The sequence below is a fragment of the Aspergillus pseudotamarii genome, assembly GCF_009193445.1.
Source record: "Aspergillus pseudotamarii strain CBS 117625 unplaced genomic scaffold BDV38scaffold_2, whole genome shotgun sequence".
Classification (NCBI taxonomy): Eukaryota; Fungi; Ascomycota; class Eurotiomycetes; order Eurotiales; family Aspergillaceae; genus Aspergillus; species Aspergillus pseudotamarii.
In genome coordinates this window covers 941,560-960,704 of record NW_022475016.1, presented here as the reverse complement: position 1 = coordinate 960,704, position 19,145 = coordinate 941,560, and the positions used below count along the sequence as shown (strand labels likewise).

Here is a 19,145-nt window from a genome sequence, read left to right as displayed (position 1 = left end):
TCTTAAGTTCTTCCAATGACATGCTCTACAGCATAGGGATAAGGGCTGCATTGTGGACCATATTTATTGAATATCTTCACAACTTTTTCCGCTGTACGGAGTAGATAACCAAGGATTGCCTTTTTTTTGCGATGAGGAGGCAGTATACAAAATGAAGGTGGAAGAGGCCAAAAAGAACAAAAAGATGTTGACGAGAGTGGGATTTGAACCCACGCCCCTTTCGAGACTGGAACCTTACTCCAGCGCCTTGGACCGCTCGGCCATCTCGCCTTGGTTGAATTTTCGTTCCTTTATCTAATAATATGACCAAACAATAGAATAACTACATTGCTTCTAGCGGATCCTTTTTTTCAAGCCAAAACCAGGTATGAGCCAAATTTTAGATATAACGTAAACAAAAATATCTATAAATAATGCCAGATTTATGCGCGAAGGTCTGTGGGTCGAAAGGCTTTGATATATTACTGGCTGAACTATGGTATACTCGCGTACTCAAGTGCCAAAATGAACATACTGTGCCCAATGCAAAGGCCACTTACAGTACTGGGGACTCCTTGAAATCTTCAGGACGGCCTTGTGAAGTGCCAATGAAACAGCACCGTCGTTACACTCCATCTTTCCACCACGACACAGTTCAGAATAAAACGGCTTTGCAATCTCTGCACAAACAGTATCATCAGCAGGCCACAGACACCCAATCACATTTCGGAATCCGGCAACCTGAAACCCGCTCACAACATGCAATACCTCGTCGACAAGCCATCTGGATCGGTTCTCGGCGGTTGAGCATGCGGATAGATAGGCTATCTGGCCTTGCGAACAGTCAATATCACACAGACTGCCGACTGTAAGCCTGTCCTATTCTGGTGAGTCACCGACGGTCTGGAATAATAGTCCGCTCTGAGATGGATCTCTTGGCTCTGATACCCCGTGACAAGCGAAGTGGGCAATATGACAACCTGAGAGTCGGCTTTTGACTGTGTCAGCATCAGGTTGACTGAGGCATTCCGCATGAACATAGTTCCCAACTGTGTCCGTCACGGCGACTGTCTCTGCAAGACACCGTCAAGATCATCAGCACCGGGCGTAGTAGCCATAGACACTGTAAGGAGCTTTGGGCGGTGAATTTCCTGGTCGGACAGAGGCTCTCGATTCCTCGTATATAGGAGGGCTCTCAACTATGGAGTGTAAGAAGAAAGGACTCGAGAATTCGTGCTTTCGTTTGGTTCTGTAAGGTGATTGCCTGCCGCATGAAACGGAAATGAGCTGGCCAGCCCTGTTCCAATCCACCAGGCCCTTGGCATTTCTTCAGGAGAATCATGCACTTTATATTCGAGCTCATTGAGAATAGGCTTGATGCACACCCTCCACAGCCAGGAAAGAAAGCGCAAGTAGGCTTTATTATTCGCACCGCGGTTGCCTGACGTGGCTGTCATGTCTTTTTTGATCCAGTCTCTGACTTCATCGGAGTCGAGGCCTCGAAGATGAATTACTTTGAGACCGGTCGAGGATAGAATTAAAGCGTCACTCCCCACGCTAGTGATGTTGACAATAATAATCCTACCCCTCGCTGCGCCTGCCTTAACCTCTTCTTCCGTAATTCTCTTCTCGGAAGAGTCTACGGCTGGGCTAAATTGGACATTCTCCGCGGGTGCTTCAGGTCCTCCTTGAGCGACGCTTAAACTACCAAAGCGGTATTTGGCTGCATTTTTCAGAGTAAAGGCTCACAGTAGGGCTGTAGAGTACTTTTTCAACTTCTGCAGGCCAACCTGGATGTGTTTTCCTGCGCTTAACCGTGTCACTTCGGTCATTCATCAGAAGACTCAGAATAACACCGCGTCCGCGTTCTAATAAGTCAAGTGCTTCAAGGAGAGGCCGTTTAGTTCTCAATGCCAAGGAAAATGCATCTGTGGCCAGACCGGAAAAGACCTGCACAACTTCTTGCTGATCTTGAAGGGTGAGCGACCGATTGTGAACAAGTGGGATAACATTAATTGCCGCTATGACAAGTGTATAGGCTTTCTCAAGGTTAGATTGATCAATATAAATTTTGATTGCACTACTTGCTGCCTTAACACGTCCGAAGGGAGAGGCTCTGAGAGAGTTCCACACTTGTAAGCTCAAACCCAGTGCCTCACCTTGGTCATCAGGATTCTGACATTGAAGGAGTGCGAGCTCGTCCTGAGAATTAGCAATAATGTCAGATTCAGTCGAAAGCACTGCGATGGACTTGCGGCATATTTTAATAGCAGCTTCAAGGTGCTCGTCGTTCTGTGTAATCATATACACAATGCGTCTACAGCCCGCCATAACGCCTAGGCACAATTGAGCATGCAAAGGACTTCGTACTTGGTCGAGGGCACGCGCGAAGGTATGCATTGATTCTTTAAGATAGTTAGGCTTCCTCGTCGCTTGGAAGCGATCCATGAGGTAGCTACCCAAATTGGCCAAGTATGCTGGCAGCCCGGCATGGTTGGCGGGTGCGACTTCGACTGCCTGCCGTGACGCGTACTCTGCCCCTTCTAGATCTCTTTGATCTCCACTTCGGTGGTATCGGGTACCTAGACAACTTGCGAGAATATCCATATTAGTTGCGGAGACCACCCTGGGCATTTGGGCCTCGTTTTTCAATGATTCACACAGTGCATGAATGGCGTCATCCAAGTCCCGTAACCTCAACGTGGCACTATATCGGCGCAAAAGAATGCCCCCTAGAGTGGACAAGAATTTTGACATGGCATGGCCATAAATAGATGCAAGGCGTAGCGATCGATGGGCTGTCTTGATTGCTTTCTGCAGACACATCATCTCTCCGGACAGTTGGTACTGCTCCTGGAAGGAAAATGCCAGCCTCTGTAGGATCCCCGGAAGTGCATGGTGGTCCTCAGACATGATCTTGGCTGCCAGTTTGCAATCCGCAACAGCCCTTTCGAGCTCAGCTACATCCCCAGTGTGCTCAAATGATTCCCGAAGGCATTTTCCGCGGAGTGCGAAAACTTTCGCACGGATGACATTATCTTCGTGCGGAAGATCCAGTGCCTTGCTACATGCTTGAATTGCTTCGTGAAGACATTCCACATTACCTGTATTGACGTATTTGAAGTCCAATTGATTGCCTAGATGGTATAAAGCCCAAGCGTTATGGCCACTCTCGTCAGTCCCGGTAGCCGCAGTCTTACGACTCGCCGAGAGAACTGCATCGATGTCTTGAAGATCTCCCTGGGCCTAAAAGCGCACAAAAAGGGCATTACATAGCAGAGCACGAGAGCTTGACTGGGTGGGATGGTTATTAGGCACTAATTGTGCTGCCCTGCGGAATGCATCTATCCCATTGTCAAGATCTTCCATTCGGTTTGTGTGTTTGAACATAGCAAACGCGCAGGCCCCCAGGCTACAGAGTCTATTCGCGAGACCATCGTCACCCTCTGGCGTGCACTCCACTGATTGTCTCGTTACGATAAGGGCTTTTTCCAGTGCGTCCTTGTCCTCCGTCTGCGCCCAATGTAAAAGAAAGGCCCTTCCGGAGTTGTATAATAGCAGTGCCATGTTGGTATCGACCTTTGGCGTGAATCACATTGCTTGGAAGCCTAACTGCTGTATCTCTTGTAGAGTTTCGATGTCCTCCGTGTGGTCATATCGCTCATGGAGGCGGCACCCCAGGCGTTCAATTCGGGAGATTAATTCTGAATCATCCTCATCCGTCGCTTGGACAGCCTGGTGAGAAATCTCAACTGCAAGATCTAAGTATCTTGTTTGGCTGCCATGAGAATACCTTTCCTTTAGCGCTCTAGCAAGGTAGTCCAAGAAGTACGCAAATATGGATATGTTCTTAGGAATCTCATGCAAGATCCGCCAATATATCGTGATTGCCCGCTCGAGATCTTCTATTTCTTTCCTTTGTCTGTATTTTGCATGAAACGCTTCGGCTAAAATAGCCAGAGTGATCCACTGTTCGTTTCCGGTACAGGAGTAGTATGCTTTATTGTCTCCCCCTTCACTGACTTGCAATTCACTGGCCTCCGCTTGTGATACAAGGGGTTGGACTTCCCCAGTGAACTCTAATACCGTGCGGCAAATAGAATACATCTCCCCAAGATTCCCTTGAGCAGGGACTAAATCGTGTAAATACTTGGCATTGCGCAACCATGACTCTAGGTACTGCGGCAACCGAGAGTCGTCCTGGGGTGTAATAGTAAGTATCTTTTGAAATATGGTTATCCGTAGTAAAGCGTGCAATAGGCTAATTGAGAAAATATTGAGCATTGACATCTAATTGGGGGAAATGGTATTTTATAGTCATCTTATTCTTTATTCTCTAGTTAATCATACCCTCGCTCTCTGAACACTGCAGGTTTCCGGAATGTCGAGAACTTTAGTCAACCCACTGCACGGTGTATCTATGTATTCATACATGCTTCACTGGGGAGATATTGCTAAAGTAGCATTCTGGTGATAGATCCCGTGAAGTAATGCAGCTGATAGATTGGTGGCATTCTCGGAAGTGCACGTTTGGTGGTCAAGGGATTTGGGACAGTCTCAAGGGACGTTACTAGATGACGACGGAGCACTCCGTACGCTAATGATTCTCAAGTGGCCTGTTTCATTTACGCAGGGGAAATCTGTGCCGTACAACATATTCAATTGTACAGTCCTTGCAGACGGTACATGCTGCGATTGTGTGTGGGCTTTCGTGTTCGACATAGCACATCGGCCGCATGGGCATATCAAGTAAAACTCTTTTTGTAATGGCAAGATTGTCGAAAAGAGTATTCTTTCTCTCGGTGCATATAGCTCAGTTATCCTGGGTCTCACACAAGAGAGAAAAGCAGCAAAAAAGATGTTGACGAGAGTGGGATTTGAACCCACGCCCCTTTCGAGACTGGAACCTTACTCCAGCGCCTTAGACCGCTCGGCCATCTCGCCTTTGGATATTTATCTTTGGCTCAAGATATGTATTACTATCCCAAAATATAAGCTATGTCATCACAACTTCTCGAGAATTTCACATGATGGAATATTTTGTACCCGGTAATTTTAAAGCATAAATTCCTTAATGTCTTCAATTTTCAAGCTGAGTCTTTACTACTCTTGTAGTTGACACTTGCGTATATTAATGGCAATCATCCATACTTTTTTGGTGGTTATTTTAGTGACATTTGTGTCTTCAACATATATATATTCACAGTGGGTCATTTGACAAACGTTGTACTCGACAACCTAGCAATACTAGACAATATGCCCAGCAAAGTCTAGATCCAATAGTCTCAACCTGTCGAGGAGTCATAGAATAAAACAGAAAACGATAGCGTGTATATAAGGAAGCTCTGAAAGGCTCAGGACTTCCTACAACACACCGGAAGTACAGAGTAATTTAAAGTCATTGGAATAATTGCCCGAAGTGTTTTTTGTCTATACAAATTCGTCCTCCAAATCCTGTCTTTACACCAACCAGACAAGCTATATATCCAAGCCCTCCTTACCTAGCACATCCCGAAGAGCCAATGCGTTACTATTAGTGTATTGTTTCCCCAGAGGAGTGCTCATTGCCAAGAAAAAAAAAACAAAAAGGGACGATAGGACATTTAAGATATCATGATATACGATATGGCAATGTACACACCCAAGTTACCTTGTACATAAGGCTATAATTACTCGCTACCACACGTGGCTAAGTTACAAAAGTAGCAAGGTTGCTTCTTTTTTTAGTGACTTCTCAGCCACAAGGAAGGTGAATGTTCAGCAGCAGAGGGCCACTTATGCAGAAACTTCTAGGACTCAAGTGACCACTATGCTTACCAGAGCCCTACAGGCAGTTAATGTTTTCTCTTCTTCCACAGGCACTGGACAAGGATTCAATCAGACCCCACATACCTATGAAGGGCTTTGTATCAGAGCAACCATCTATCCGTTGAAATCATGGCCGACAACTCCAACTCTACAACAAAAAGAGCAGTCCCATCTGACGCCACCGCGGGGGTTGCTCTCTCCACGAATTTACAGCGAGCGGATACCCTGCCGGCGATTAGCAAAACCAGGCGTACAAGGACAAGGCATACAGCAGCAGAGAAGCTCCGAATTATCTCCTACTACCGAGAGACAAAAGAGCTTGACATCGACACCAACGAGCTGAAGCCAATATCTATCAAAACTGCAGCAGCCAGGTTCAATATCCAACCACGGTCACTCAGACGGTGGCTAGACAGGGAGAGTTCCTTAAAAGCCCTACCAGACAGTCGGATGAATGTTCTAGCCCCGCCGGCTATTCACGAGCAGCCTGGAAATCTTCGTCTCACACGTCGGAAAATGGTCGAGCTCGGCATAATAACCAAAAGCGACTGGATTAGAGTAGGTTTTCTGTGCAATAAAAGTGCTGCCCCCAATGCTTACCGGCGTAGGTCCACCCTTTTCACCACCCCGTGCCATTCGTTGGAATAGAATCAGGAAAGAAAGGCCGTCTACATACACTCGATGACGCTTACAAGTTCCTTGGCATGGAGCAAGCACTTTCCCATCCGGGTCACCCAACCGAGCCAGAATCACCCAGGATGCTCAGCGATGTATCCTTCAAGATACAGGAAAGAGAGTCATATACGAAGCACGGGATAAACTATACATACAAGACACGCTCTGTGGTTGAAATCAGCAAGACTCTCTATGATCTGTCCCCGAGGATGTGCGATGAAAGTGTCAATCTTTGGGCACCCTTGGCTCAGGAAGATGTATCCCCTACTTTGCATCATCGACATACACGTGTCTACCGCCAAGATTTGAAGAACTGTGCTGCGATAGTATATCGGGAATTGTTGAAAGCGAGTGACAAGCTTAAATGTGCTATACCAGTGAGAGTTGGATTGGACTACGATGAGCCGCATGCGCTATGTCGGAAGCTTTTGCCAGTAGGGTGGCCATCCATGACCCTCGAGACAACTCATACAAGGCTGCTGGAAAGTCAGTCGAGATATGTGGACACTGACCTATACCACACGGCGGAGTATGATACACAAGCAGTCGCAGACATTGTCAGGGCCATGATTGAGATTGTGTAGCTGCCGGCATTGTACTGACTGGTCAAGGCAGACCTATACACGGAATGGAATCATTCGGGTTATTTCTCTACTGGGCTAGAAAGAAACTTCTTAAGGAGATTGGCTTAATTATAAATGGAAATTTATGTGGTCGGGACGGCCTGTGGGCACCAGAAAGACAAAGACATGACATCTAGCATATGTACAAATAGCTTAAATATTTCCCATACCTGGCGGTGCAAAACTTTACAATCAAATATCCTTTTGATATAAGCAAATAATAGAAAAGCTTTCAACCAATAGGCGAGATGGCCGAGCGGTCCAAGGCGCTGGAGTAAGGTTCCAGTCTCGAAAGGGGCGTGGGTTCAAATCCCACTCTCGTCAACATCTTTTTTACTTTTTCTTTCCTCATCTCGCCACCATGACCATGCCTTTTGCTCTCTCCTTTTGCCCTAACATGAACGAATACGACAATGTGTCGTACATAGTACTCCGTACAGTACCTTGCACTCTTCCCTTTTCACCAAAGGTAGACAATGTAAGTACATCACACTTTCGGTAATAAATCCTCTGGTTGGGATAATCGTCTTTCTTTGCTCTAGTTCTCTAAAACCCAATCCGTATGACACGTTCAACCCCTTAGTTAAGACACCGCTTCCACCTCGGACATAAGCCTGCAGTCGATAATATCCTTCCGGATTCGGTATAGACTCGTATTCCAAAATGTCGTAAGGCTAGCCCTGAGTCAATTGATCTACAGGGTAAATTAAGAACCTGCTTAGCACGAATCGTGCAGCAGTGTATCCCGTGTGGGCCGCTACGAAGCTCCTATCATTGCTGGGGGTTTCGCAGGAATGTAGTCTGCTCTGTATGGAGATTCCTCGTGCCGAGATGGCATCGAAGTGATGTGGAGCTTAACTAATGTTCAATATAACTCACATGACACAATGTTATTCTATCATAAATTCAAAACAATTCAAATTACCTAAGTAGAAATCATTGTAACTACCCCAAGTATGGAATAGACTAATCATTGGTAGGGCGTAAGGTATGGTTAGCTAGAAAAACATGCTGAGTCAGCCATCGTTCGATGGAGGGGTTTCCAGCAAATAAATTCCATGAGTCATCTGCCTTTGCGGGGCAAAAAGACTTTGGATGTTTGAAAGTGCTTATCTTCTTTGCCGCACACTACTTTGGCTTTCTCCTCCCACTAACCCCAATTTCTGCCAACCCCAGTCTTCCCCTGACTACCTTGAGGACACCATAACCCACTCACCATTGACAGAGATTCACGTCCTCTGATCGGCTGGAAACATGACGGAACAAAATAAACCCATTCTCCCCGAATCCGGGAAGCGCAATTTCCTCGTCACTAGCGCTCTGCCATATGTGAACAATGTTCCTCATCTGGGCAATTTGATAGGTTCGACTCTGTCGGCTGATGTCTTTGCCAGATATGGTCGTGGCCGTGGTGCCAACACCCTCTATGTCTGCGGTAAGTCCTCTATGCTATCCCGCGAACACTATCAAACCTTGCCCTATGCCACAGTCATGCTGACTGTCCCACTCCCTCAGGTACCGATGAGTACGGCACGACGTCCGAAGCGAGAGCCATCCAAGAGAACATGACCACCAAGGAACTTTGCGACAAATACTATACCCTCCATGCCGAAGTTTACAAATGGTTCAACATCAGCTTTGATATCTTCGGCCGCACAACCACCGAGCTTCAGACTAAGATTACGCAGGATATCTTCCTTAAACTTCACGACAACGGTTTCTTGTCGGAGCACGTAACAACACAATTATACTGTGAGGAACACAAATCATTCTTGGCAGACCGCTTTATCCAGGGTGAATGCCCGCACTGCAAGTATATCGATGCTTACGGTGATCAATGTGATCTGTGCGGTCAGCTCTTGGACCCATTGGACCTTATCAAACCTCGCTGCAAGCTCGACGGTGCCACCCCCGTGAAGAAGGACACGAAACATATCTTCCTGAAGTTGGATAAGTTGCAACCTGAGATCCAGGCATTCTTCGACGAGTCTTCGACAAAAGGCGGATGGTCACAGAACGGAAAGGACATCACCTCATCCTGGTTGACAAAGGGATTGCAAGAGCGCAGTATTACTAGAGATATTAAGTGGGGTACTCAGGTGCCTCTGCCTGGCTATGAAGAGAAGGTTATCTACTCGTGGTTCGATGCTTGCATTGGTTATGTGTCCATTACCGCAAACTACACCGACCAGTGGGAGAAATGGTGGCGCAACCCTGAGGATGTCGAGCTTTATCAGTTCATTGGAAAGGATAACGTTGCCTATCACTCTGTCATGTTCCCCGGTACTGAAATCGGTACTCGGGAGAAGTGGCTTAAGGTCCACCACCTCTCCACCACCGAATACCTGACGTACGAGGGTGGCAAGTTCTCCAAGTCTCGCGGCATCGGTGTGTTCGGAGACTCGGCCAAGAAGACCGGCATCCCCGCCGACGTATGGCGTTACTACCTGCTCTCTCACCGTCCCGAGACTGGCGACAGCGAGTTCAACTGGGACCTCTTCATCAGCTCGAACAACAACATTCTCCTCAAGAACTTGGGTAACTTTGTCAGCCGTGTGGTGAAGTTCGTCAACTCCAAGAACTACGACAACATTGTGCCCGACTATACCGCCTATACGGATCCTGCCTTCGACGCCTGGAAGGAGGAAGTCAACGAACTTCTCACCCAGTACATCCAGCAACTCGATGCCGTCAAGATCCGCGCCGCCATTGACACCGTCCTCACCATCTCCCAGAAGGGTAACCTGTTCCTCCAGTCCAACAGCCTCGATAACAAGCTTGCCGAGAATGAACCGGCCAAGTGCGCTGCTGTGATCGGCCTTGCTCTTAACCTCATCCACCTCCTGTCCGCCCTCCTCAACCCCTACATGCCCGAAACTGCCGCCAGCATCAACGAGATCCTCCGTACCGAGGCTATCCTGATCCCTGATCGCTGGAACGCCGACACCGTCAAGCCCAACCACGAGATTGGCAAGGCCAAGTATCTGTTCAGCAACATTAAGCCCGAGAAGGCCAACGAGTGGCGTGATATGTTCGGCGATGAGGAGGCCAAGAAGGTCAAGGAGGAGGAAGCCAAGAAGAAGGCCGCCAAGAAGGCTGAGAAGTTGGCCAAGAAGGAGAAGAAGAAGGAGCAAAAAGAGAAGGAGGCTGCTTCTGCCAACGGAGTGGCAGAGGTCTCTCAGTCCACGGAGAAGCTGAATCTTCAACAGTAGACCAATTATCATACGGTCACGCGTGACATCTTATACCAGACGATGTTGCGCTGTACGTCTAGAATGATGCCACCAACGATGTGGTAGACATGAGTGATATGATCAACTAGAGCCTATTTATTTGAGGGATTTGATGTGATTTCTTATTACTTTATACAATTTTTGCTGAATGTTAGAGACTTCAACGTCCTGGAAAGTGTAGTTAGAGATGATACCATAGGGCATACTATCAATTAACTGACACTATCTTGGAGGAATGTTTAATCTCCAAGAAGCTTATCACTATGATAATAAAGTATAGACTGTAGATATATATGGGGCAAAATTATGGTATCGATCAAGTGCACGACTTGCAAGAAACAAAAGGAAAAAAAGATAAAGTGAGAAAAAAGTCAAAGAGCCCTCAAAGCAGTGAGGAAAAGGAAAAAATAATTGCGGTGAGCCGGGATCGAACCAGCGACCTTTAGATAACCTAACAGGTTATTCTGATCGAAGTAAACTTCAGTCTAACGCTCTCCCAACTGAGCTATCCCCGCAATTGTTGACTTTCCTTAAGTCTAAGACCATTATAGAGAAAACTTTCACAAAATAGTACCAAATTCCACAATCATCTCTTGAGAAACCCCACGGCTGCTCTAAGTTTCATAAGGTATCCCTGGAACGAATAGGAAGCTTAGCAGAGCCTAGATATTACGCCTTTTGGCCTTCATGGAAGGTCTCTAAGGTCCCGCAGCGCATAGAACAGATCTAGCACGCATTCTCGACCCAGTGGCCTATTTCTCTAACCTCCATATATCCCTTAGCTGCTCCTAGTTGATTCAACGTGTTAACTACTACCCAGATATACGATACAGTAAATTAAAAGTAAAATATATTCCAGAACTCTAGAATCTCCAAGGCCAATCACAAGACACGCCTTCCACCATAGGCGCTGCCAAGTCTCCGAAACTCTCCGCTGGCATGCGCAACCCTATTTATATAAATCTTACAACCATAAGAATCAGAATCATTCATAACTCCAAACAACAACCAACATACAACCATAAGTAAATACCACAAAGCCCCTCAAGAAAAAAAGAAAATGACCACAAAAACCCAAACCCCCAAAAGTACCCAACACACATACACCTACACCCACCACCCCCCATCCCAAGAAAACGGGAATAAACACAAACCAACAATCCTCCTCCTCCACGGCTTCCCCTCAACATCCTACGACTGGCGCCACCAAATCCCCTACCTCTCATCACTCGGTTATGGAGTAATCGCCCCAGACCTTCTCGGGTATGGCGGCACAAGCAAGCCCACTGACCTCGCCGCATACAAAACCAAATCCATGGCCGCGGAGATAATTTCCATCCTGGACGCTGAGGGGGTCGACAAAGTCCACGCTGTGGGACACGATACGGGGTGCACGCTTCTGTCTCGATTAGCAGATTACTTTCCGGAGAGGTTGCTGTCGTGTGTGTTCCTGGACGTGCCGTATATGAGGCCCGGGGAGAGGTTTGATCTGGATATTGTTAATACGGTTACGAGGGATATCTTAGGGCTTGAGAGGTTTGGGTATGTGGGCTTTTTTGCTGGAGAGGAAAGTGGGGGTTTGTTGGATCAGTTTGTAGGTTTTTCTTTCTTTGATTCATTTTCTTTTGGTTTTGTCTCTGGTTCTACCTGGGATTAGGGGTTGGATTAAACTCGGGATAATCTATGAAAATGGGATGGATGTGAGCTAACAAACAATATCACAGGCTGATTCGTTCTTCACCCTCTTCTACCCCCACTCACCCTCACTATGGACATCACACCTCTGCCCAACAGGAGCAATAGAGAAATGGCTTCGATCCGATCACCGAGCCCCATTAGCTCCCTACATTACCGAAGAAGTCCGTAACCCCTCCCCTGTTCTCACAGGTATGCCAAAACCATTGGTAAAGTAAAACTAACAAACCCTAGGAATTCAAAACCCACCAAAACCTCCTAGTCGGTAACCACGACTCGGCACTGAATTGGTACCGGGCTCTAGTCTCGAATATCAACTTAGAAGATGAGGAAGAGGCCAATATTACGCCCTCACTTTCTATACCCGTTCTCTTGATTTGTCCAAGGAAGTCGGAGTTGGAGGTGCCCGGTCTTGAGGAGGGGATGAGGGCTGTTTGTGCTGGCGATTTGGTGGTAAAGAGGGTTTCGACGGAGGGACATTGGGTGCAATTGGAGGCGAGGGAGGAGGTGAATCAGATTATTGGGGAGTTTTTGGAAGGGGTTAGGGTTTAACAGGTTATTGGTTGGTCTTGTTGTATGATAAGTAGGATTGATCTCTCCACTTTTCTGGAAATATATGAGCTACGGAACTTGTATTTACATATTTTGGCCTTCACGCTAAGTCCCTAAGATTTTTCTGACAAGGCACTAAATTGGACTCTTCTGATCTAGCGTGTATTCCAGACCTAGTGGACCATGGTCTATTTATAAAGCCTTCATATATACTCCGTACTTTGTCTGTCTCTTAGAACTCTAAATCTTTAATTCTATGACACTACTCCAAACATCCTATACATAATCTCTCTCAATAGAGGTTATGTACTGCTTACAGTACAAGCAGAAGTATTAGTATAAGAACCCTAAAGCTAATATCCATGTCCCTATCCTATATTAAGTATAGGAACACTACAGCATCGATTACACCCATTACCTACCCTATTGTATTATGGTATGAAACCCCCACTTTCTCAAAGATGGAGACCAATAGAGACACAAAGAACCACTTGGGGTGGGAATTTAGCAGAACGCAATCGCTTGTATCTGTCCCGATCCATACCAGGATGAGATGAAGTAAAGTTGCTCATTTTATAGAGAAATAGTATAACAGAGACACTACTTATAAGGATATCTGTACCTTCGTTGTAGAAACTGACAGGCAACACTAATGATTGAATCTTCCCTGTTCACCTGTGAAGATTACTAGTATTCATCATCGGATTTAATTCGAAGGGAACGCAACGGGCATAATCGGTCGTGATTCAGAAGACAAAACGTCAAATCCTGGACCAATAACTGATCATATTAATTCAAGCCGGGGTAATGAAATCACAGAAATGGATTGGTTAGGGAATACGCTCGACATTTGCGGGCTAGACTATAGCTGAGTTCACCTGCAGATGGACTAATTTGATCGTTCTCCACATTGAACAAAATCCGACAATCGTGTTGGGGATGATGGTTTCAAAATGTGAGAATCTCCTGAAATTTATGACATCTTGCTGGTATTTTATGATGGAATTCAGAATTGGTCTTGAAAGGGTGCTTCGGTACTCAGAATTAGGGCGGGCTTAGTTCTAATCTATCTACTGTCTTATAGAGGATTCTAAAGGTAGGCCAAAATCGTAGAGATCGAAGTAAAGGGAGCTCTTTCTATTAGCTAATTTTAACTCTACTTTGACATTCTATTCTGATATTTCAGGAAATTATTTAAAAAGTCGGTGTGTACTGAAAACCCCTGTGAAAGGAAAGGTTGCAACTTACGGGGGTTTCTAATAGACAAAATGTCTGGTAAATTTCCTCTCCTTCATGAGCATGTTTGGTGCAGATTATTTCCGTATGCTCTAATCATTTAACCTTACTAGCTTCGCGCTAGGGGACTTGTATCCAAGAAAGCCTTAGCTGCCTTACACTTCCGAACCAAACATGAAGCTGAAGTGGATCCCAAACCCCCAATCAGTGAAGAGTCAAGAGATCGACGGTGGATCTACTGCGGAAGGATCCCTGTGGAGTGGTTCGGTTAAAGATCGTGTGCGTCGAGCTGAAAAAGTATCAGGTCAGGTATGCAGGTTATGGGCGTGGCGCGGCTGAGCTTGACGATCGGACTTGGCCGAGCTTCAGTGGCACGCGAGAACATTCCATTTTAGTGCTATCATAAATTGTAATCTTTACCATGTCTTTTCTGAGCTCTGAATACGGCCCCTGCCCCGGACGATCATCCAGTGGGCGTTCATCGATGCGTTACGCAATTGTGCAAGGAGAAACTCCTACCTACGCACGCTATACCCTTCAGGATGTCTCTGTTAGGACTGGTCAGGCATCGCGCCACTGTATGCACGGATGAAAATAGTTTGATCCAGGCAATTTTTAGCGGAGAAAGAGTTCCACGCTCTCGTGCCCATTGGCTGAGGATTAGCAATCTTCATGAAGATCCTCGTAGAAAAGCAGACACACAGGCTCCGGTGTAATTAATGAACCGGCTCATTCCACTGTTGAAAAGTGTCTCTCGACATCTTCAACAGTGACACCGTATACAAACACTATGATTGAACGAAAAGCGCCTCGTCCTCTCCACCACCCCTGGGAGTCCAGTACAACGGCCATCAAGTCCCATCCGCTTATTTCTCGCACATATGACTCTATCATCTTCTACCGATGGACCTCGCCGGATGGAGTGTACGAGCGTGGCCGCATCATGGCACGCCTCGTTGCAGAGATGATGGAGAAAAACAGGCGTCAAGTCTGGTTGGATCAGTGGGAAATGAACAAGAACACGACCCCCGATCAAGTAGTACGACAGATTTCCGACATCTTCCTACGTGTCCCAAAAGTCATCATTCTGGCAGCCCCGGGGGATTGGGATCGCTTCACCAATGCCGATGATATCCATCGTTGGGAGTGGGAATTAAGCTTACAGAGTGGTAAGACCAGGGCCCGCGATTCATGACAAAATTTGACACTTACTGAAAATTGCCAGACAAGAAGATCTGGATTCTGCGATATGGGATCCCTGAGACGACGCAGACACCTTCCAAAGAGCAGTTGGCGGCGGACCTACGAGACCACAGCCCTCGTCTGGCAGACCTTGTGATGAAAGGGAATATTCAGGTGCGGGTCTTGACGATGGACAATCTAAACAGTGTCCTAAGTGAATTAGCATAAATTAAGTAATAGTTTTATTCAAGTTGTGATGCAAGCCTGTCTGTCTTCCGCCATCTGGTTTGTTTTTTCATTTTTTTTTAAATAAGATTCATGTATACTAGTCTATAATTTACGATTCTACTTCACAGGTAAATCTAAACTCGGCCCAAGAAGTCTCAGTAAACAAGCGATCAGACTCCACAGAGACATATTTTATTTATTTACCAGTCAGATTAGTGTAATCTCGAGAAATGTGGCGCACGTAATGTCGCAGCAGAAGATTGGCAGCTGAGGACTAGGGCATCGGGGGGCGGGCTATAAAAAGGCTCCTTTGCTCCTCTTTTCTACCGTAGATCTTTTCTTAGCTTTCTTCCACCATCACCCACAACATGGCCTTGTTCAACGCAACCCCTCTAGGAGCCTTTCAGCTCAAACATCGTGTGGTCTTTGATCCAGTCCTTTCAGGATGGTCTCACATCGATCTTGAACAATACTGTAGGTTTCAAAAATCATCATCTCCGACCCTGCAGTCCTCTGCGGGAGGAAACAAGAACTGGGCATGTTGCTTGATGATACGCTAACGCCGTTAAATAGTCGAAAAGCTGAACCCCGACGGTGGTTTAGTCCTGCTGCCTCCTGCGTGCTCTGCACTGCCCAATGAAATACAGAAGCGTGTCATCCATAGACTGCACGTTGACGACAGTATCGTTTTTGCTCAAGGTATATCTAATCATTGGATGTTGGCAACTTGACATCAATATTGACCACAGCTTGTATAGTTTGCGATGACGGATCATCCATCGATAGCTTGCCTCAGGCACTTGCCTATTCCGCAAGTCAAAAGATCGATCTCGGCTACGACGGAGTGGAAATAAATATTGGTAAGTTTTCTTTACTCTGTCCTTTCAACTCACCATTAGCATAGCTAAAATAAACCTATATCAGTGGGGTCTATGTTACAAAAGGTTATCGATGAAAGTGGCGATTCAACCACTGCTGTTGCTACGATCCTTAAACTCGTTTACGCGGTAGCAACGCTTGTCCCCACAGACCGAGTGGGCATTCGGCTTGCTCCATTTTCCATTGTGGAAAGCCACCAACAACCCTTGGAGTTCTTCTGCAGATTGATCGAGTCGATCGCATCTCAGTTACCCACTTTGGGCTTTGTTCACGTGGTTGCGCATACTCGGTTTGACGATTTTGAATATCCCAGAAACGCATCGTTGGAGGAATTGCGAGGAGCATTGACCTCTGCCTCCAACTCCATTTCTTTTATTTCGGCCGATGCGTATGAACCTGAAACAGCCAACACCATTGCAACTCGCACCCAGGATTTGGTGGCAATTAGTTTGCCCGCAGAGGTTGACCTAAATTTGATCACTACATTACGCCAGGGTGCCCCTTATGAGGTTGCCGAAGCAACAGCGGATCGTCTCGACGCCATCCGATCGACCTTCCAGACAGGTAAAGAATATGTGCTTGAGTGGCCGAGCGAGCAGGAAAAGAAGGTTTTTCACGCCATGAATGATCTGGACCGATACTTAGGAGAGTTCGATCCCTCTCTTTCCTACGAGGGCACAGATCAGAAAGTAGTTTGGCGCAAGTCGTGCTGGTTTGCGAGCGAGGGGATTTCTCGTCCCTTTCTAGACACGGAGAAAGCTATTGCTGCATTCGACGGCGACCTTCATGATGGTCTGGCGGGTCTCCGGGCGTTGCATGATCCTTCCGTTCGTCAGTCCATGGTATATCTCAAGAATGTGCTCGACAGTGCCTTGGTGACAACAAGCGCTGCAGTCGGCATTGACAAAGACATGATTCAGCGTTGCACTGTGCGATACCGGATCATCAAATACACAGCCCATGCCGGGAACCCCGGTGGCATTGGACTTCATCCGGATGGAAACCTCCTGTCAGCTCTAATTACCAATGGTGATGGGTTGCGTGTATACGATCTTGATGGTACCGTTCGATATCCTGGATACAATGGCACCATCATGATGGGAGGCTCTACCCTCTATCGCTGGTCGCAGGGCCACTACCCGCCTACCTTCCATGATGTGGTGACCAATAAAGACCAGGTCAAAGTATCGATTGTTGCCTTTTTCAATTTCCCGGATCTTGTTACCATCCCGAGAGCCTTGAAATCTGGCTCAGCTGGCGATGAAAGCTTCTTCCATGATATCAAACTCATTAAAGAGGATGACAAGTTGCCCCATGGGCAATTGTCTCCGTTATGGGATACCATTATCGACAAACATCAACTTGTCTTGCCGCCAGCTGTTACTGCCAACTGAAATTACATGTTACCTACCTGTTTAGGATTAATTCAAGAGATATTTTATTGCAAGAAATGTGAGAGAACGCATTTGTCCAATCTCGGATTTGCTCCTTTGTCACATCTCGTAGGATTCTAATACGGCCTGCACTTTGACACAAACTTGTACAGATAGCATTTTACCTCTATGCACACTTCCCACTGCGGAGGTCAGACAGAGTCTAGATCTCAAATTTCTGAAAATATTTGCGAGGTTGAATATAAACTTCCTCGGACTCTTGACACCCTCATCCATACCATAGTGTAATATATGAATCAGGTGTGTGAGACTCCCACGGGACTGAAAAGCATGAGCATATGTAGCTGTTGCGTCATTTGTTTTTATAAGGGTAAAAGATACTCTGCATACCAGCGGATAAACTCTTTCAGTTCCTTCTAGTCTGTCTCCAATATTATAGTCTTTAGGTACATTGTAAATATAAAATAAGAAATAGTAATAAAAGTCCAGGAATAGTTGCTTGGTTTTGATTTATGTGGTTGGTATGATATGGTTGTATAGGCGGACTTTCCTTGAGTCTTTCCTGAGAACATATGGGATACGAATTTTCGTATTTAACCCAGTAAACAAACGAAGCAGTAAATAAATGGAAGTAATTAGTCCCGAACCTAAAACCCCTTAATCCAAATAAACTACTCCGTATTCCCCAGACAGATCCACCTAACACGGGAATTTTGACGGAACAACACGAAGCCCTAATTTATCCAAATCAAACCTATCTATCTGTGACGTCACATTCACATCAAGCATCACATCAGTATAACCAATTCAACCCTCATTAAATTCCCCCAATTGTCATTCTACACAGACTAGTAAATCCTCAATTTAAATATACACCATTTACATACATACATCTATCAACCTTAAACCACCAGACATCCCTTTCACCAAAATGTCCACCCAACCCCAACCCCCAAAAACCAACACCTACACCCAACCTAAAAACCCCATTTCACAAACTCCCCTAGAACAACAAGACCAAGAACAACGCATTTCCTCCACCCGCTACCACGGCGACAACGTGCCCGCCATAACCCGGGATCCCCAATCCAAGCCCTCAAACAGTGATGCCCTATCCGAGAATACCCAAACCCGCAAACAGCAACAACGCAACCTCCACTCTGCGGCCAACGTGGACACGGAATACGGGGTCGAGCAGCAGCCAGCCGAGGGGGATATCGCGGCAAGGGTTGAAGGGAAGAGTGCCCGTGCTCGTGAGCAAGCGGGGGCTCATGCGGGGCCCGTGGGGAGTATGTTGGGGCCGGGGTGCCCTGCTATTGCTACTGCTTCCTCTGATTTTGACTCTGTTTCAGCTGGGGATGGTGGGGAATTGAGGGGGTTGGGGAGGAAGAGGGAGAAGCATGATCGGATGCTTGGGGAGAGGGTTGGACAGTCGCCTGCGGAGCCGGATGGGGATTTTGATGGTGGTTCTGAGAGGGAGGAGGCTTGGAGGAGGAAGTTGGAGAGGGAGGAAGACGTTGATGTTGGGAGTGCGGTTAGGGAGGGGCCAGGGAGTGCGGTTGTTAGGTAATTGATTGATTGTTTGAATGGGTGGGTGAGTCTGTTGTTGTAGTATTGGTCTTAGAGGGACTATTGGTCTTAGAGGGACTATTGGTCTTAGA

At 46.5% G+C, this 19,145-nt stretch overlaps 7 protein-coding genes and 4 non-coding genes across 11 annotated transcripts; 7 read left to right on the top strand and 4 right to left on the bottom strand.

The window, feature by feature from the left end:
* Positions 1–188: 188 nt before the first annotated feature.
* Positions 189–270, bottom strand: BDV38DRAFT_t15. The gene has a single exon. It is a non-coding gene; the product is annotated as a tRNA-Leu (tRNA).
* A 222-nt stretch (positions 271–492) lies between these two features.
* On the bottom strand, positions 493–3,546 carry BDV38DRAFT_292041 (CHAT domain-containing tetratricopeptide repeat protein; the record flags this gene model as incomplete). The annotated part of the gene is made up of 6 exons (XM_032061907.1): positions 493–845; positions 876–1,028; positions 1,064–1,145; positions 1,203–1,702; positions 1,770–3,215; positions 3,252–3,546. The coding sequence occupies 6 exons, from the start codon at positions 3,544–3,546 to the stop codon at positions 493–495; spliced, it is 2,829 nt and encodes a 942-aa protein (XP_031919499.1).
* Positions 3,547–4,841: 1,295 nt separating this feature from the next.
* On the bottom strand, positions 4,842–4,923 carry BDV38DRAFT_t14. Its single transcript has one exon. It is a non-coding gene; the product is annotated as a tRNA-Leu (tRNA).
* Positions 4,924–5,916: 993 nt separating this feature from the next.
* On the top strand, positions 5,917–7,046 carry BDV38DRAFT_277456 (helix-turn-helix domain-containing protein; the record flags this gene model as incomplete). The annotated part of the gene is made up of 2 exons (XM_032058491.1): positions 5,917–6,345; positions 6,396–7,046. 2 exons carry the CDS (start codon positions 5,917–5,919, stop codon positions 7,044–7,046), a joined length of 1,080 nt encoding a protein of 359 aa, XP_031919498.1.
* A 281-nt stretch (positions 7,047–7,327) lies between these two features.
* Positions 7,328–7,409, top strand: BDV38DRAFT_t17. The gene has a single exon. It is a non-coding gene; the product is annotated as a tRNA-Leu (tRNA).
* A 774-nt stretch (positions 7,410–8,183) lies between these two features.
* Positions 8,184–10,579, top strand: BDV38DRAFT_233697 (methionine--tRNA ligase MES1). Its single transcript, XM_032053157.1, has 2 exons — positions 8,184–8,520; positions 8,601–10,579. Exons 1-2 carry the CDS (start codon positions 8,340–8,342, stop codon positions 10,295–10,297), a joined length of 1,878 nt encoding a protein of 625 aa, XP_031919497.1. The 5' UTR covers positions 8,184–8,339; the 3' UTR covers positions 10,298–10,579.
* Positions 10,580–10,730: 151 nt separating this feature from the next.
* BDV38DRAFT_t13 lies at positions 10,731–10,833 on the bottom strand. Its single transcript has one exon. It is a non-coding gene; the product is annotated as a tRNA-Phe (tRNA).
* Positions 10,834–11,378: 545 nt separating this feature from the next.
* BDV38DRAFT_277454 (alpha/beta hydrolase) lies at positions 11,379–12,565 on the top strand (the record flags this gene model as incomplete). Its single annotated transcript, XM_032058490.1, has 3 exons — positions 11,379–11,912; positions 12,043–12,177; positions 12,248–12,565. The coding sequence occupies 3 exons, from the start codon at positions 11,379–11,381 to the stop codon at positions 12,563–12,565; spliced, it is 987 nt and encodes a 328-aa protein (XP_031919496.1).
* A 1,685-nt stretch (positions 12,566–14,250) lies between these two features.
* On the top strand, positions 14,251–15,261 carry BDV38DRAFT_67189 (uncharacterized protein). Its single transcript, XM_032063746.1, has 2 exons — positions 14,251–14,970; positions 15,027–15,261. Exons 1-2 carry the CDS (start codon positions 14,592–14,594, stop codon positions 15,209–15,211), a joined length of 564 nt encoding a protein of 187 aa, XP_031919495.1. The 5' UTR covers positions 14,251–14,591; the 3' UTR covers positions 15,212–15,261.
* A 301-nt stretch (positions 15,262–15,562) lies between these two features.
* BDV38DRAFT_233687 (uncharacterized protein) lies at positions 15,563–17,887 on the top strand. The gene is made up of 4 exons (XM_032053156.1): positions 15,563–15,685; positions 15,785–15,910; positions 15,970–16,071; positions 16,136–17,887. Exons 1-4 carry the CDS (start codon positions 15,580–15,582, stop codon positions 17,482–17,484), a joined length of 1,683 nt encoding a protein of 560 aa, XP_031919494.1. The 5' UTR covers positions 15,563–15,579; the 3' UTR covers positions 17,485–17,887.
* Positions 17,888–18,415: 528 nt separating this feature from the next.
* BDV38DRAFT_277452 (uncharacterized protein) lies at positions 18,416–19,054 on the top strand (the record flags this gene model as incomplete). The annotated part of the gene is made up of 1 exon (XM_032058489.1): positions 18,416–19,054. The coding sequence occupies one exon, from the start codon at positions 18,416–18,418 to the stop codon at positions 19,052–19,054; it is 639 nt and encodes a 212-aa protein (XP_031919493.1).
* Positions 19,055–19,145: the final 91 nt, after the last annotated feature.